Source organism: Schistocerca americana, chromosome 8 (assembly GCF_021461395.2).
Source record: "Schistocerca americana isolate TAMUIC-IGC-003095 chromosome 8, iqSchAmer2.1, whole genome shotgun sequence".
Taxonomy (NCBI): Eukaryota; Metazoa; Arthropoda; class Insecta; order Orthoptera; family Acrididae; genus Schistocerca; species Schistocerca americana.
The window spans coordinates 404986464-405005508 of record NC_060126.1 but is presented as its reverse complement, the minus strand read 5'-3'; the positions used below and the strand labels follow the sequence as shown (position 1 = coordinate 405005508).

Here is a 19045-nt window from a genome sequence, read left to right as displayed (position 1 = left end):
CACAGCATGTGCAGCATCTCCCCGGATTTCGTCTCTGCATGTTGTTCAGTCAGTCACCACTGCTTGACAGCGCGTCGATCTTGAAGTGCATCTGCACCACGAGGACGTTCAGAACCCGGGCTACAGGTGTGCAGATGTTCCACAGACCACTCTGGGAAGCAGCGACTTACCACCGATACATTCTGCCCAACATGTGCAACAATCCGTCGGGTGTCCATCAAGCTTCCACAGGCCCAAAATGCGAGCACGTACAAATGGCCGAAGCTGTTTAAGAGAAGAACGTACACGTCGATGGGGCATAGTTATACGCTAGAATGAATTCTGCAAGTACTGTTCACCCTAAACTCAGCACTGATTCTGTCAGCAAAATTTAGGGTGCCCAGACAAGCCTCCTCAGCTCCACCTGATCGCCGATGATCGCGACAAAAAGAATAACTAACACTACAATATATTAAGCCCTGGTGGCGCTGATCACAATCCTTCGGGGTGTTACATTTTTTCCGGCAGTGTAGTTACCGTTTGTGAAAATTTCAACATGAGTAATTGCAGTATAAACTCCTGAGTCTGTTTTGACCTAATCTAAGTTGGTAGGGTGGAGAAAGGACCAAACTACGCGGTCATCAGTCCCTCCGACCTTAGATTAAATAAAGCCGATAAAATCCCACATTAAAATAGAGAACTACAGTATCCGCAAAATGATAAACTATTGACAGGGAAGGAAGGAAAACGACGGAAGAATAGGAGAGTGAAGGAAAGTGGCTAATGACATGGGCGTGAAGGAAGAAGCACAGGAGACAAGGGAGATGCTCAAGATATAACAGATCCCATAAGGAAAGGAGCGAACTATCAGCTTAATAAGTCACAGCTGCAAAATACTAACGCGAATTCTTTACAGACGAATGGAAAAACTAGTAGAAGCCAACCTCGGGGAAGATCAGTTTGGATTCCATAGAAACACTGGAACACGTGAGGCAATACTGACCTTACGACTAATCTTAGAAGAAAGTTTAAGGAAATTCAAACCTACGTTTCTAGCATTTGTAGAAAGCTTTTGACAATGTTGACTGGAATACTCTCTTTCAAATTCTAAAGGTGGCAGGGGTAAAATACAGGGAGCGAAAGGCTATTTACAGTTTGTACAGAAACCAGATAGCAGTTATAAGAGTCGAGGGACATGAAAGGGAAGCAGTGGTTGGGAAGGGAATAAGACAGGGTTGTAGCCTCTCCCCGATGTTGTTCAATCTGTATATTGAGCAAGCGATAAAGGAAACAAAAGAAAAATTCGGAGTAGGTATTAAAATTCATGGAGAAGAAATAAAAACTTTGAGGTTCGCCGATGACATTGTAATTCTGTCAGAGACAGCAAAGGACTCTGAAGAGCAGTTGAATGGAATGGACAGTGTCTTGAAAGGAGGATATAATATGAACATCAACAAAAGCAAAACAAGGATAATGGAATGTAGTCTAATTAAGTCGGGTGATGCTGAGGGAATTAGATTAGGAAATGAGGCACTTAAAGTAGTAAAGGAGTTTTGCTATTTGGGGAGCAGAATAACTGATGATGGTCGAAGTAGAGAGGATATAAAATGTAGGCTGGCAATGGCAAAGAAAGCGTTTCTGAAGAAGAGAAATTTGTTAACATCCAGTATTGATTTAAGTGTCAGGAAGTCATTTCTGAAAGTATCCGTATGGAGTGTAGCCATGTATGGAAGTGAAACATGGACGATAAATAGTTTGGACAAGAAGAGAATAGAAGCTTTCGAAATGTGGTGCTACAGAAGAATGCAGTAGATTAGATGGGTAGATCACATAACTAATGAGGAAGTATTGAATAGGATTGGGGAGAAGAGAAGTTTGTGGCACAACTTGACCAGAAGAAGGGATCGGTTGGTAGGACATGTTCTGAGGCATCAAGGGATCACCAATTTAGTATTGGAGGGCAGCGTGGAGGGTAAAAATCGTAGAGGGAGACCAAGAGATAAATACACTAAGCAGATTCAGAAGGATGTAGGTTGCAGTAGGTACTGGGAGATGAAAAAGCTTGCACAGGATAGAGTAGCATGGAGAGCTGCATCAAACCAGTCTCAGGACTGAAGACCACAACAACAACAACAACAAGGAAAGGAGTGGGGAGGCAGAGGGCCGGGTGAACCACCAAGCCCAGTTGAAGCCAATCCAGTCGGGGCGAATGGGGGAGCAAGAGGGCCTGCCATCCCCTCCACTCTCCGATAAGGTGGAAGGTCCCTCCCTTAAATAAAGCGATAAAAACCCCCATCACGAGTAAAACGTAAAACGAGATCCGCCGCTGAGGCATTGTCAGCCAACACCAGGAGTAGCGAGTCTGGATAGCTAAAAGTCCATCGCAAAGTGGCTAAGTAGGGGCAGTCCAATAAGATGTGGGCCACAGTCAACATCGATCCACAACGACAGAGAGGCAGGTCCTCACGATGGAGGAGATAACCGTGAGTCAACCAAGTATGGCCGTTGCGGAGCCGGCATAGGACGACAGAGGCCTTACGAGAGGCCCAGAAGGAGGACCGCCACGGAGTTGTAGTATCCTTAATCGCCCTGAGCTTGTTCGGCGAAGGAAAAGTGTGCCATTCTGCATCCCAAAGACTCAAAACCTGACGACGTAATACCGATCGAATGCCAACAGCGAGAGATGGCCTGGTAGTAGCTAACTTAGCCAGTTGATAGGATAGTTCATTGCCAGGAATCCCAACATGGCCTGGGGTCCAAATGAAAACCACTGAGCATCTACGCTGAGCAAGGAGAGAAAGGGAGTCCTGGATAGCGATGACCAATGGGTGGCGAGGGAAGCACTGGCCGACAGCTTGCAAACCGCTCAATTATAATCTAATTATAATCTAAGAATTTCCTAGTCTAAATAATTCAAGGTGGAGAATCATGTTCCAAGACTTTTTTATGAGAGAGTAATGTTACTTAGGAACTTCTGTGTGTATGGGTTTCTGCACTTCTCTCTCTCCTGACGGTTTGACAGGACCCTATCTCCTGTGCCAACCTCTTCATCTCAGAGTAGCACTTGCGAACTAGCCCTCAATTACTTGCTGCGTGTATTCCAGTCTCTGTCTTCCTTACAGTTTTTAATCTCAACAGCTCTCTCTAGTTTTATGGAAGTTAGTCCCTGATGTCTTAACAGATGTCCTATCATGCTGTCCCTTCTTGTCATTGTTTTCCAAGCACTCCTATCCTCTCCGATTCTGCGCAGAGTCTCCTCAATCCTTACTTTAGCCTTGAGCCACAGCCCCGATTTGGTGAACCCGCTCTCCTGTGCCAACCTCTTCATCTCAGAGTAGCACTTGCGAACTAGCCCTCAATTACTTGCTGCGTGTATTCCAGTCTCTGCCTTCCTTGCAGTTTTTAGTCTCAACAGCTCCCTCTAGTATTATGGAAGTCAGTCCCTGATGTCTTAATAGATGTCTTATCATCCTGTCCCTTCTTGTCATTGTTTTCCAAGCACTCTTATCCTCTCCGATTCTGCGCAGAGTCTCCTCAATCCTTACTTTAGCCTTGAACCGCAGCTGCGATTTGGTGGTTCCCTTTAAAAACGCTGCAGCATAGGACATTTCTATGTGCGTTTGGAAGGGAGGTATTTGCAATAACGAAATATCTTAAAGGAAATCTATAGCATGGTGTGCAATTCAGAGTGGTATAAGGTGCTTAGCGGCCGGAGCAGGTAAGGCAGTGGTGAGCTGGACCTGATCCAGCGGAAAAGCCAGTGAGCATTCTCGCATCTTCACTGGTGTACAGACACAGTTCCCCCCGCAAGTGTCAGGTCGCAAATTTGTAAACTGACAACGCTTTGATAGGTATGTTGCAGTCAGAACCGGTTATTAATGGGAATGCGATTTCTCTAGTTAAAACTATACTGCACAACAGAATGAAAGGATCACTTATTAGAAATCCTGTAATTGCCTCCCATTGCGAAATAAAAGTTTGAAATCTGCCTCAAAGTTGTCTACAAACCTCATCTGTAATAGTACGAAAGTGTGGTGCCCTGTGTGTGGCGCCTTGCAGCATCGGTGATGCTTCAGATGGCAAGGTGTCTACACATGCGAGCAGAAGGCCACAGCTCAGAAGTTCATGCGAGCTGTAAGGTGTGTTAATGATATCACATTGGCACCAAATTTCACGACAATTCCGGCCAGCAAAAACGGATGTCTCACAAGATAAGAAGGTCGTCACAGCCCTTCCTACAAACATTTCATCACTTGTTCTGACACCTCTGCGACAGAGGTGAGAATCGCACCACCCGGTGTTCAAATTATGCGCTTTCCCTAGGGCTGGCTGACGAAAATTTCTCAGACATACTGCCTCTCAGAATCGACACGAGAAGGCCCCATGGGGCGGAAAAGCGCGTTAAAAGAACCGACCCTTTCCCTGAGGTATTGATTCCCACACATTTCGCGGTTGGAACACAACAGTTCGCATGGCGATAAGCAATAGGAAGATGTTCTTGACAATCTCTGATACCATTAACACCTTCGGATGTTTCAACCCTTCTCTCAGGACATTATTGGGCTGCATCCCCATTTGAATCTGATCGTGACCCTTTGGAGTGCACCGCCACCGCACTGTTTGCTCTCGTGTACTGGTTGGAGCCACGACTTAAAACCATTCAACGGAATTCGAACGTGATCCGAAGCAGCAAAGGGTACTCATGCTTTTTCAGATCTCGTGTTTTACGACCTTCTGTAGAGCAGAAAAAAACGGAACATTGTCCTTCTAAGATCCCCGAATTTGGGAACACCCGTGGTCCCACCGCTGCATCTTTATTGAGCATGTTAGGAAATAAATTTCGACACCAAATCAGCCTGACTGCTGCTCTATCACCTGAGGGTTAGGCAACCCCTTCGACAGTCCTTGCGTGACTTTTGCCTAACTTCAGGCGCTACGCAGCCCCTACACTTAATTGGTGTCGAAGTCAGGTACAATTGTAAGGTGCTTACAGAGACGTCAAAGAAGGGATTGAATGTCGGTAAGGTGGGATGTGACAATCTTCTCATCGTGTGACACGTCCACCGTGGCGTAGGGCAGAATTTTGGTGAAATTTCTTGCCAAGGTGACGGCATTAACGCACCTTACAGTTCACATGTTGTGAGCTGCGGCCATATTTTCGCATGTGCACACAGTGTGCCGAGTCCGAGGATGACTTCGTAGAGCGCCAGGCTTTTGCACCATTACAGAAGATGGGTGTAGTCACCTTTGAGCCAAACTTAAAACTTACGTGTCGTAATGGGGGACAATTACGGGCTTTCGAAAATATCCTTTAATTCTGTTGTGGGGTGTAGTTTATACTGAATGTCATTATTACAAAAATGAATTTCCTGGCCATAACTAGAATTTACTGCTACGCATATTTAAAATCCAGGTAAAACTAGTTTTAGGTAGAGAAACTTCTTCGAGGGAAATAATTCAACCAAAAGCAATCAAGTGTTGCTTGAGATTAAAAATATTTGTATTCTTTAATACTATGTAGTCATCCACTAAAGTAACATCTTAAAGAACATCACAAAACACATCAACAGTTTTAATTAAAAAGAGTGAAATAAAAATAATCATACATTAAAATATATTAATTAGTCTGACACGTTTAACAAAAATGGCTTGAGTCTCAATAAAAGAGGAACATAACAAACAATAAAAAGGAAACAAGTTTAGATTACTTGTTACTGCAAGGCAAACTGTCATGGCATTTCGAATTACACAGGTGGCCGTTTTCGTACTAAAGCACCTTTTTCGCATAAACGCTTTCTTACACAAACAGCCAACAAATCACTGGCATGTTCCTAAGGCTGCTGTCTTGGTAGTTGTTCTTAAAGATAAATTTGTCTCTTGCACTTCTTCTAGTTGCAATAATTTTTCTTTGGACACGTCGAATTCTGACCTGAAAAAGCATATTTATTTGCTTACTTAAGAAGCGATTAGATATTCTATAGGAGCTTCTACGCACTATGCAAATTAGTCAGAATATTAAGCCTAAAGACACTGATGAACTACTTACATATTTAGCAACATTTAACAGTGGCACATTTTCACTGCTTTGAACCAAGAGTTTGCAACCACATTCGGCCCTAATTATTGAAACCGATTCAACAACACATGCCTACAATACGATTTATCGAGCATCCATATTTAGTTCCATTTGTATCCAAACCCTGTTCATCCTTTGGAAGAACCACTCCAATAATATTGCAGAAGTCCGCTTTTCCTCTGTCGGCATCAGGAACTCATATAATTGTACGAGGGTTGTCCAGAAAGCAAGTTCCTATCCGTCGCAAAATGGACACCACAGTGAAAACCCGATGAAGCTTTGCACAGTTGTGTTGGGTAGTGTCTCTAGTATGACCGTCGACCGCATCAAGACTCTCTTTTCAATTGTGAGTTTACTGTGAGCAAGTAAAGGTGCCTAGAACAACGATGTATCCCGCCAAGTAGGAGGGCCAGCTGAGAGACTTCGCCTTAATGAATGCAGCCCACTTAACACAACTGCCACGCACTTCCTTCTTCATGGCAATTCTCAGACGCACTCTGCAGGGGCAGGGAAGACACTCCTGCAGCCTCTTCGATAGGAAATGTTCGATCACCCACAACACAGCCCTAATTTGCTCGCCCTGAGTATCATCTCTGTTCACATGAAACGCTGGACACGAAGACAACACTTCGGCGCAAGCTAAGCGCTGTAGACCAGCATACAGAATTATCGGAAAGCACAGGCAGCTGACTTCTATGACGGTGGTGTTGGAAATTTGGTATAAAGCTCCGACAAATGTCTAAATCGGAGCGGCGACTATGTAGAGAAGTATCTGGAAAGTATAGCTAACTCTCACAAATAAAATGTTTCTGATTTTCACTGTTGTTTCCATTTAGCGACCGATCGGCACTTACTTTCTGGACAACCCTCGTATTATCACTGATTTGTACAGAAGTGTGTGCTGAATCAAAATCCAGTTTCGCCTCTTGGCGCTTTTTGTCAACTATCCAAGAACTTTTTGTCTAGCTACTGTTATTTAGGATTGTTGTTTCGCCTTAGCTGCATCTTCTGGATCTCCGTCACTAGCTAGAATTATCTGAGGCACTGCACTCGTACTAGCTACAGATTCTGTGTGTTTTTGACTGGCTGCTGTCGTAGGTTGAGACCTTCCACTTGTACTAGCTACTAGGAAACTTTTCAATGCGTCACACGTAAAGTAAACGAAACTTGACCTTGATCGAAACAGTTTTAACTGAGTTATTTTGTCAAAATGTGTTTTTTCTAGATAAATCCAGTGTTAAATGACATTCACTTTTGACCAGAAATAAATTAGAGTTCAGTACAATGTAGAATCACGCATCAAGAACGCGTTCTCAGTAAAAACGAGTATTCAGTGTAACACATAAACGACAGCGTGCAAAATGGGTTACCTGGCTTCCATTCTTCTCGCAAACTCACTATAATGTTAAAAATTCGCAGCTTATGTCTCGCATGTTACCTTAAGAATCAAGAAGGAAGGTGGTCAAGTTTAGACTAGTTCTGCGCAACTGACGTCACACGCTCACCGGCGATCAGTAAGAGTTTATTTTTAATGTTCCGAGCGCTCTTCTGTTGACGTCGTAGCCTGTGCGAGATTTAAAAGTGGCCATAGCGAGTTATTTGCTGAATTTGTATTAAATTTATTACGCGTTGTCATAGATGGTGTTGGCGGTAAGCGATAAATGCTATATAAGCGAACGAGACACGTGATTTGCAAAAAAACTTTTCTTCAAGCACAAAGCACCTCTTAGCGAATACCACAACAGTCTCTTGGAATTGACAACTCTAAGTTTTCCTTCCGTGCCTCGATCTACGGGCACCACCGTCATTCGTGAATCGGACTATAGTGATAAACCATTCCTGTTAACAAGCACATTTACATTATACAGGGTTATTACAAATGATTGAAGCTCTACAAACTTTATTATTTGAGATATTTTCACAATGCTTTGCACACACATACATAAACTCAAAACGTTTTTTTTAGGCATTCACAAATGTTCGATATGTGCCCCTTTAGTGATTCGGCAGACATCAAGCCGATAATCTAGTTCCTCCCACACTCGGCGCAGCATGTCCCCATCAATGAGTTCGAAAGCATCGTTGATGCGAGCTCGCAGTTCTGGCACGTTTCTTGGTAGAGGAGGTTTAAACACTGAATCTTTCACATAACCCCACAGAAAGAAATCGCATGGGGTTAAGTCGGGAGAGCGTGGAGGCCATGACATGAATTGCTGATCATGATCTCCATCACGACCGATCCATCGGTTTTCCAATCTCCTGTTTAACAAATGCCGAACATCATGATGGAAGTGCGGTGGAGCACCATCCTGTTGAAAGATGAAGTTGGCGCTGTCGGTCTCCAGTTTTGGCATGAGCCAATTTTCCAGCATTTCCAGATACATGTGTCCTGTAACGTTTTTTTTCGCAGAAGAAAAAGGGGCTGTAAACTTTAAACCGTGAGATTGCACAAAACACGTTAACTTTTGGTGAATTGCGAATTTGCTGCGCGAATGCGTGAGGATTCTCTACCGCCCAGATTCGCACATTGTGTCTGTTCACTTCACCATTAAGAAAAAATGTTGCTTCATCACTGAAAACAAGTTTCGCACTGAACGCATCCTCTTCCATGAGCTGTTGCAACCGCACCGAAAATTCAAAGCGTTTGACTTTGTCATCGGGTGTCAGGGCTCGTAGCAATTGTAAACGGTAAGGCTTCTGCTTTAGCCTTTTCCGTAAGATTTTCCAAACCGTCGGCTGTGGTACGTTTAGCTCCCTGCTTACTTTATTCGTCGACTTCCGCGGGCTACGCGTGAAACTTGCTCGCACGCGTTCAACCGTTTCTTCGCTCACTGCAGGCCGACCCGTCGATTTCCCCTTACAGAGGCATCCAGAAGCTTTAAACTGCGCATACCATCGCCGAATGGAGTTAGCAGTTGGTGGATCTTTGTTGAACTTCGTCCTGAAGTGTCGTTGCACTGTTATGACTGAATGATGTGAGTGCATTTCAAGCACGACATACGCTTTCTCGGCTCCTGTCGCCATTTTGTCTCACTGCGCTCTCGAGCGCTCTGGCGGCAGAAACCTGAAGTGCGGCTTCAGCCGAACAAAACTTTATGAGTTTTTCTACGTATCTGTAGTGTGTCGTGACCATATGTCAATGAATGGAGCTACAGTGAATTTATGAAATCGCTTCAATCATTTGTAATAGCCCTGTATTTACGTATGTTTTAGTGTATTAAATTAAACATGTTTGTATAATGATATATCACTTTTAATTCGCAAAAGTGACAAACTTATAATTTTTATTTTTGCAAGGAATATTCTGTTGAATTATGTAGCGTATAATCCACATTTGAGAGCGCTTTTTATGAATCTGAATGAATTTAATTTGGGTAGTTGTAAGATTGTGTTTCTAATAATGCACGTCACTAATGATGGCACGAAGTACTGAGAGGTATGGATAACGGCAGTCATTGGTTAGCATGCTAACAGAAGTAATATAGGAACGTCCGCTATCGGACGTTTAGTGCAGAGACTCTGAGAAGAGAGGAGGTGGAGGGTGGAGATTGCGTGCGTTTATAGCTCGATTTTTGAAGTGTTGTAACTCAGTTTTTGGGAGACATGCTGCAGTGAAACGCAGAAGTACTACGCAACGTAAAAGGGAATGAGTGTAGGAGAGCATAAGTAGGAATCCCTCATCGACGTGCTGTGCCATGTCCAAGTCGAGGTGGTTTGCCGTTGTCTTCCTCCAATCTGTTGAAAAGTGTCAAATGCGTATCTAAGTCGCGTGGATGACTCTGATGAGTGCTTCTACAATCTAGTTTAGGGTATGTCTTGTTATGGATGAAGAAAAGGGAGTGGATGAACTCCGGTGTCGCCACATAGCCTACTCTTCTCTAATAGCATCAAGGACGCCGCCGACTGTAACGTATCTATCTGACGGACAGATTCCATCAATAGTGTGACATGCCCTCTCTTTCCGTGAGACTTTACTCATTTTATTCCAAGTGATTACTACAGCTGCGCCCATCGATTCACCATGCTGCATATGCTTACGATGAACAAGAAACAACTCCAAAAAAATTAATTTCTAACTGAACATTGTATCCCCCACTGTTGAGAACACTGGCCTGATCCAGTGCCTTTCCGACCACGTCTGACATTCCTAACGTCTCCCCACAGTCCACATGGCAGTTTCAACTGCCCTCCCCGCCAAACCATACCTGAATATCATTCAAGGGATCTACCCATTGTATCAGTTACAACCTACCCCAAATTTTCCATTCCAAATTATGGGCACTACTGTAGCCTTCCTCTTCATAACTGCAAATCTCACCTACCTACCATGTAAATCCCACATCTTGACCCTTCCCAATCACTATCTTACTTTCTATCCCATACCACTTCCTCTTCAATCTCATCTGCATCAGAATCCGTAAATGAGTAACGTTAACAGCTCTTCACACCAGGGTCCTTACGTTGTAAAGACCACAGGTCACACAATACGACCAAGTCTCACTGTTGCTCATTTACATCAGTGTCTGCAGTGGCAGCAAGCGAGTCTCTATGAAACGTCGTTGTCACTCCGAAACTCATACAAACCGTACTGCTGCAACACTATCCGCTCAATATTACCCCCATGTAATGCGGAATTGGTCACTATATGTCACGATGGGTGGATTCGCCAATGTAAAAGGAGGAATGGAGTACTGTGTTGTCAGTAGAGATGCAGCAACAGAAGAGTGAGTTGGTTAGGAGACTCCAGTGCCTTCGACCGTGGTCTTACCTGACTGACAAAGCCATCAGGTGCGTTTCAACCCTCCTAAAGCTTCCCAAGTCGACCGTTGGTGATAAGACTGTGAAGTGGAAACACGAACAACCACTACTAAACCGAGACCAATCAAAACGTCGTGTACTGTCGAACAGGGACAGTCGAACATTATGAAGGGTGGTAAAACGTCGCCTTAAATCAGAGAAGGAAATCAATCATGAGTTTCAGAGGGCTGGCAGTAACCCAGCTATCACAATGAGTGTGCGTAAGGAGTTAAGAAATAGGGTACAGTGGTGGAACAGCTCCTCATAATCCGCATATTTCTGTAGTCAATACTAAAGAGCTTGAAGTAGAGTAAAGAGAGACACCACTGTAGATGGTGTGTAGTGATGAATTACGCGATACTCTGAGGCAATCCGGTGGAAGAGTATACACTGCTGGCCTCCGTAAATGCAACACCCTGAAGGAAGCATCCGAATCGAGTGAAATTTACACCATGAGTTTGCAGCGATGAGATATGCAACTGATTAGAATTTCAGCGCAGACGCACATCACGCGCGCCTGTGGCGCCACCTCATAGCGCCATTTAAGGCTTGGCGATTTCGACGAGTGTTCGTTCGGCACGTGTGTTTACCTTGTGGTTGTTTCACAAGACGATCACTTATGCCTCGTAGACAACAGCGAACATCTTTTGATCAAGTATCCGAGTTCGACAGAGGAAGGATAGTGGCTTACCGAGATTGTGGATTATCATACAGAGAAATCGCTAGTCGTGTTGGACGAAACCAAACAACTGTAATGCGGATATGTGACCGTTGGATGCAGGAGGGTACGACGGACCGACGTGGTCGATCGCATTCACTTCGGTGCACCACTGCACGTGCTGATAGGCTAATTGTGCGCATGGCAGTGACGGATCGCTCAGTGACATCCCGAACCATAGCACAGCACATTGCGTCTGTAACGCATCATCCAGTGTCTGCGCGTACCATTCGACGCCGTTTACAGCAGAGTGGTCTGTCCGCAAGACGTCCATTGCTTCGTCTACCATTGACGCAGAACCACAGACGACTCCGTCGCCAATGGTGTGATGACAGACGGATGTGGACGGCAGAATGGAATGACGTCTTTACTGACGAGGCACGCTTCTGTCTGCAGCACCACGATGGTCGGATTCGAGTGTGGAGACACCGTGGAGAGAGGATGCTGGACAGCTGCATTATGTACCGCCACACTGGTCTTGCACCGGGTATTATGGTATGGGGCGGTATTGGATATTACTCTCGCACGCCTCTAGTACGCATTGCCGGTACTTTAAATAGCCGGCGCTACATATCCGAGGTGCTGGAGCCAGTTGTCCTTCCTTACCTTCAGGGCTCAGCCACAGCCATATTTCAACAGGATAATGTGCGACCACACGTGGCACGCATTGTCCAAAGGTTCTTCGTCAATAACCAGATTGAATTGCTTCCCTGGCCGGCTCGCTCTCCGGATCTTTCGCCGATAGAAAACATGTGGTCCATGGTTGCTCAACGAGTGACCCAGATTACATCCCCAGCTGCCACACCAGATGATCTTTGGCAACGTGTGGAAGCTGCTTGGACTGCTGTACCCCAGGAACACATCCAACGTCTCTTTGACTCAATGCCGAGACGTGTGGCAGCGGTGATCTCCAACAATGGCGGCTACTCTGGCAGGAACCACATGTCACAGACGTCTGTAAACGTAATCATTTGATATTTGGTCAACATGTTATCTACAAAATAAATTTTGTTGTGCTACCTCTTGTCTTTCATGGAGTTGCATTTACGGTGGCCAGCAGTGTAGAATAGGTGAATGCTTGGAGAACGCTACCTGCCACCACGTGTACTGCTACAAGTGAGGTACGGAGGAGGCGGCGTTAGGGTATAGGGGTCTTTGGGAGTTCTTCGTGATTGGGTTGTGGTCCCCTTATCGTCCTTAAGGGGAGGTTTACTATCTTTGGCCCGAAAAAGCATGTTCTTTGAGAATTCTTTTCGGAATTTGTTATAGATATCAATGTCAAATTTGGTCAAAATGTTTATTGATATTATCTCTACAAACTGGAATTTTTTTGACCGGAAATGTCGAAGAGCAAAGGCGGAAGTCCCGTCGGAGCGAAACAAAATTTCGATGTAGACCTCCACGCGCTGTATGTCACAGGTCAGCCGGCTCGTCTGAAATCAAAATTGAGTTGACGTTAGCGAAATATATTATATTACTTAGGAGTTGGATATCGCTTAAGTTATTTGGACCATAGGAAACAAAATGGTGGCCAGTTGAAAAAAAATAGGGATTTTTCATCGATTTTTGGACTTCGTCGGCCAAGTAAAAATATTTATAGTTGATGGATCACAATAAAAGTGTTACAACTCCTAGACAATTTAGGTAGCTTCGTCTGAAACAAAGAATCATGCCAGTCGGTCCAGTAGATCTGAAGTTAGCATACCGCGCGATAAAAAAAAAAGTCATTTCGAGAAAAACGCGTTTCAAGCTTTGACTACATATAAATTCAATATTATGCAACGTCCGTTCAATCAGCTATTCCGGGTCCATAAACTAGTCCTTCCTCTTTCTCATAGAGGGCGTTCTGCTCGATCTGGGCCATCCTGCGCTGCTCCAGAGCCGCTCGTACGGCCGGTGACAAGCGGTTTTCGGCCGCTTGAATCCGGTGGTCGTCCGAATGCTTGGCGGGCTGCGTCGAATAGAGTCCTAGGATCCATCATTGTCATGGTCTTCAGAATTGCTGAATACCCTTCGTTGAAGCTGCTCAGTGCCAGGAAAGTCGCCACCTCCACAGTCTTCGCACCAGAATGCAAATGCTTGGGGTCTAACTTCCAAACACATGCGTTCAAACTTTCGTATGATTTTTGTGTGTTTCCTCCCAAGCAAAGGTACAATAAGTCGACCTCCGAAAGAAAAAAACTGGTGCGTGTAAAAGGCCGCATTTTTTTGTTCAACCGCGAGTAACAAACATTTCTGTTCCGTATTCGGAAAAACCGTTTCAGGGGTAGATTATAAACACTTTTATGGATCCAAAAATGCAATTTAAAAAAATCGGTTTTTTGAACCAAAAGATAGTAAACCTTACGTTAGTAAATTGCTGAATTCGGAAGGGTGTGAACTCATTTTACAGCGTACAATAGTGGAACTGTTCAGAGACGATGATTGATTGTGTCGGCATGGCAACGCACCCTGCATCTGTCAGGCAATAGTTCGTGCATAGTAACATTCCTAAAATCCACTGGCCTGTTCCAAGTAACCGGCTCGAGGGGCCGAGCGGTTCTAGGCGCTACATTCTGGAACCGAGCGACCGCTACGGTCGCAGGTTCGAATCCTGCCTCGGCCGTGGATGTGTGTGATGTCCTTAGGTTGGTTAGGTTTAAGTAGTTCTAAGTTCTATGGGACTGATGACCTCAGAAGTTAAGCCCCATAGTACTCAGAGCCATTTGAACCATTTTTGTTCCGAGTGTCAACCTGAACGCAGCAAAACACCTTTCGGATTTAGAACGTCGACGTCGCTCCAGCCCAAGTGTCTAACATCACTGCTTTCTCTAGCTTCGGCTCTTCAGGAGGAGCGGGCTGTAACTCCTCCACAGATATTCAGATACCTCACAGAAAGTGTCCCTAGCAAAGCCGTCATGAAGACGAAAGGTCTGCTGTACCCCATGTTAATGTCCGCTAATAGGTGTCCGAATACTTTTGATCAGATAAAGCAAATGTTGGCTAATCCGTAGAGACCGCACCGTGTGTTCCCAGCACGTAATGACCGCAGTCTTATACGCACAATCATAAAGGGTGGCGTAGCTATGTCTATAGTGTCGGATCAACAGCTACTTCTACATGGTTACTCTGCAATTCACACTTAAGTGTCTTGCACACGGTTCATCGAACCATTTTCATACTACCTCTCCACCATTCCACTCCCGAATTTCTCGTGGGATAAAGGAACACCGAAATCTTTCCCTTCGAGCTCTGATTTCTCTTATCTTACACTATTGGCCATTAAAATTGCTACACAAATAAGAAATGCAGATGATGAACGGGTATTCATTGGACAAATATGTTATACTAGAACTGACATGTGATTACATTTTCACCCAATTTGGGTGCATAGATCCTGAGAAATCAGTACCCAGAACAACCACCTCTGGCCGTAATAACGACCTTGATACGCCTGGGCATTGAGTCAAACAGAGCTTGGATGGCGTGTACAGGTACAGCTGCCCATGGTGCTTCAAGACGATACCACAGTTCATCAAGAGTAGTGACTAGTGTATTGTGACGAGCCAGTTGCTCCGCCACCATTGAGCACACGTTTTCAGTTGGTGAGAGATCTGGAGAATGTGCTTGCCAGGGCAGCAGTCGATCATTTTCTGTATTCAGAAAGGCCAGTACAGGACCTGCAACATGCGGTCGTGCATTATCCTGCTGAAATGTAGTGTTTCGCAGGGATCGAATGAAGGGTAGAGCCACGGGTCGTAACACATCTGAAATGTAACGTCCACTGTTCAAAGTGCCGTCAATGCGAACAAGAGGTGACCGAGACGTGTGATACGTCAGTATGGCGATGACGAATACACGCTTGCAATGTGAATTCATCACATTGCCAAACACGGATGCGACCATAATGATGCTGTAAACAGAACCTGGATTCATCCGAAAAAATGACGTTTTGCAATTCGTGCACCCAGCTTCGTCGTTGAGTACACCATCGCAGTCGCTCCTGTGTGTGATGTAGTGTCAAGGGTAACCACAGCCACGGTCTGCCAGCTGATAGTCCATGCTGCTGCAAACGTCGTCGATCTGTTCGTGCAGATGGTTGTTGTCTTGCAAACGTCCCCATTTGTTGACTCAGGGATCGGCACGTGGCTGCACGACCCGTTACAGCCATGCGGATAAGATGCCTGTCATCTCGACTGCTAGTGATACGATGCCGTTGAGATCCAGCACTGCGTTCCGTATTACCCTCCTGAACCCACCGATTCCATATTCTGCTAACACTCATTGGATCTCGACCAACGCGAGCAGCAATGTCACGATACGATAAACCGCAATCGCGATAGGCAATAATCCAACCTTTATCAATGACGGAAACGTGATGGTACGGATTTCTCTTCCTTACACGAGGCATCACTACAACGTTTCACCAGGCAACGCCGGTCAACTGCTGTTTGTGTGTGAGAAATCGGTTGGAAACTTTCCTCATGTCAGCACGTTGTAGGTGTCGCCACCGGCGCCAACCTTGTGTGAATGCTCTGAAAAATTAATGATTTGCATATTACAGCATCTTCTTCCTGTCGGTTAAATTTCGTGTCTGTAGAACGTCATCTTCGTGGTGTTACAATTTTAATGGCCAGTAGTGTATTATGATGATTATTTCTCCCTACGTAGCTGGGTGCCAACAAAATATTTTCACATTCGGAAGAGAAAGGTGGTGATTGAAATTTCGTAAATGGGTCTCACCACAAAGAAAACCGCCTTTGTTTCAGTGACTGCCACTCCAACTCGCGTTCATATAAGTGACACTCTCAGCCCTATTGCGCGATAACACGAAACGGGCTGCCTTTCTTTGCACTTTTACGAAGTGAGGAAATGATACTCAAATCCACATGTAGCTCAGTATTTTGCTGCAGACTGTTTCCAGCTGCTGTTAGGGGCGGTTATATGACTGGCGCACATGCAACATGTGTTCGGTTTCACCCCGCAAACTGTTTCCAGAGCAGGTGGGGCCAGCAGGTGTCACACTGTGTTGTTGCCTACAGCTGCTGGTGCGGACCGTGCGAGTGCGGCTGGCGCGCATCTACCAGGCGCTGGGGGACGAGGAGCAGCAGGCGGTCCAGGAGCGGCTGGCGCGCTGTCTGGAGGACGAGCTGGAGCTGCAGTGCGGAGCCTGCAGCCAGCCCTTCGGGCTCGACGACGACAGCCTCGAGGCTCTGCCCTGCGCGCACATCCTGCACGCCAGGTCTCGCCGCTGCTCTTTGCTAAATACTTGTTTGTTTACTTATCCAGCTGTCACTGGCCTCGTAGACCATGCGTCGACAATCAGTCTCCACTGTGCGGGCTTTCAAATTAAAAATGAGATTACTTTTGAATACATTATGGGAGTGACAGCGATCAATGTGTTACAAATATTTACTATAAAAACAGTCTTGATCACGATTTATTTATTAAGGTGACCGGTTTCGATCACTACTGTGGTCATATTCAAACCATTGAGTAGGAACCTCTTTCTGCTGGAAAATCACTACTATGATTCTTCAGCAGAAAGAGGTTCCTACTCAATGGTCTGAAGATGACCACAGTAATGGTCGAAACTGGTCACCTTAATAAATAAATCGTGATCAAGACTGTTTTTAGTCCGCCAGAGTGGCCGAGCGGTTCTAGGCGCTACAGTCTGGAACCGCGCGACCGCTACGGCCGCAGGTGCGAATCCTGCCTCGGGCATAGATGTGTGTGCTGTCCTTAGGTTAGTTAGGTTTAAGTAGTTCTAAGTTCTAGGGGACTGATCACCTCAGATATTAAGTCCCATAGTGCTCAGAGCCATTTGAACCAGCCAAGACTGTTTTTATAGTAAATATAAAAATGAGATGATTTAGTGTTGTGGTGGCCCTCAACTACGTACGCTCCGACTTAGAGGTGAAATATTAAAAATTTTGGCTGGTTTCATTGTCTAGGGGCTGGGATCCGTAGTTGCCGCATTACAAGACAAATACTGCTGAGTCTACAGTTGTTGTTGTTGTTGTTGTTGTTGTGGTCTTCAGTCCTGAGACTGGTTTGATGCAGCTCTCCATGCTACTCTATCCTGTGCAAGATTCTTCATCTCCCAGTACCTACTGCAACCTACATCCTTCTGAATCTGCTTAGTGTATTCATCTCTTGGTCTCCCTCTACGATTTTTACCCTCCACGCTGCCATCCAATGCTAAATTTGTGATCCCTTGATGCCTCAAAACATGTCCTACCAACCGATCCCTTCTTCTAGTCAAGTTGTGCCACAAACTTCTCTTCTCCCCAATCCTATTCAATACCTCCTCATTAGTTACGTGATCTACCCACCTTATCTTCAGCGTTCTTCTGTAGCACCACATTTCGAAAGCTTGTATTCTCTTCTTGTCCAAACTGGTTATCGTCCATGTTTCACATCCATACAAGGCTACACTCCATACAAATACTTTCAGAAACGACTCCCTGACACTTAAATCTATGCTAGATGTTAACAAATTTCTCTTCTTCAGAAACGATTTCCTTGCCATTGCCAGTCTACATTTTATATCCTCTCTACTTTGACCATCATCAGTTATTTTACTCCCTAAATAGCAAAACTCCTTTACTACTTTAAGTGTCTCATTTCCTAATCTAATCCCCTCAGCATCACCAGATTTAATTTGACTACATTACATTATCCTCGTTTTGCTTTTGTTGATATTCATCTTATATCCTCCTTTCAAGACACTGTCCATTCCGTTCAACTGCTCTTCCAAGTCCTTTGCTGTCTCTGATAGAATTACAATGTTATCGGCAAACCTCAAAGTTTTTACTTCTTCTCTATGAATTTTAATACCTACTCCGAATTTTTCTTTTGTTTCCTTTACTGCTTGCTCAATATACAGATTGAATAACATCGGGGAGAGGCTACAACCCTGTCTCACTCCTTTCCCAACCACTGTTTCCCTTTCATGCCCCTCGACTCTTATAACTGCCATCTGGTTTCTGTACAAATTGTAAATAGCCTTTCGCTCCTTGTATTTTACCCCTGCCACCTTCAGAATTTGAAAGTGAGTATTCCAGTTAATGTTGTCAAAAGCTTTCTCTAAGTCTACAATTGCTAGAAACGTAGGTTTGCCTTTTCTTAATCTTTCTACTAAGATAAGTCGCAAGGTTAATATTGCCTCACGTGTGCCAACATTTCTACGAAATCCAAACTGATCTTCCCCGAGGTCCGCTTCTACCAGTTTTTCCATTCGTCTGTAAAGAATTCGCGTTAGTATTTTGCAGCTGTGACTTATTAAACTGATAGTTCGGTAATTTTCACATCTGTCAACACCTGCTTTCTTTGGGACTGGAATTATTATATTCTTCTTGAAGTCTGTGGGTATTTCGCCTGTCTCATACATCTTGCTCACCAGATGGTAGAGTTTTGTCATGACTGGCTCTCCCAAGGCCATCAGTAGTTCTAATGCAATGTTGTCTACTCCCGGGGCCTTGTTTCGACTCAGG

General features: G+C 44.8%; 1 protein-coding gene across 1 annotated transcript in view; it reads left to right on the top strand.

Annotated features, from left to right (window-relative positions):
* LOC124545888 (43 kDa receptor-associated protein of the synapse homolog) overlaps window positions 1-19045 on the top strand; it is a 109917-nt gene that overhangs the window by 78874 nt on the left and 11998 nt on the right. Inside the window, exon 8 of the mRNA XM_047124847.1 lies at window positions 16592-16791. Within this exon, the coding sequence (XP_046980803.1) occupies window positions 16592-16791 (200 nt within the window). The remainder of the gene's footprint in view (window positions 1-16591; window positions 16792-19045) is intronic.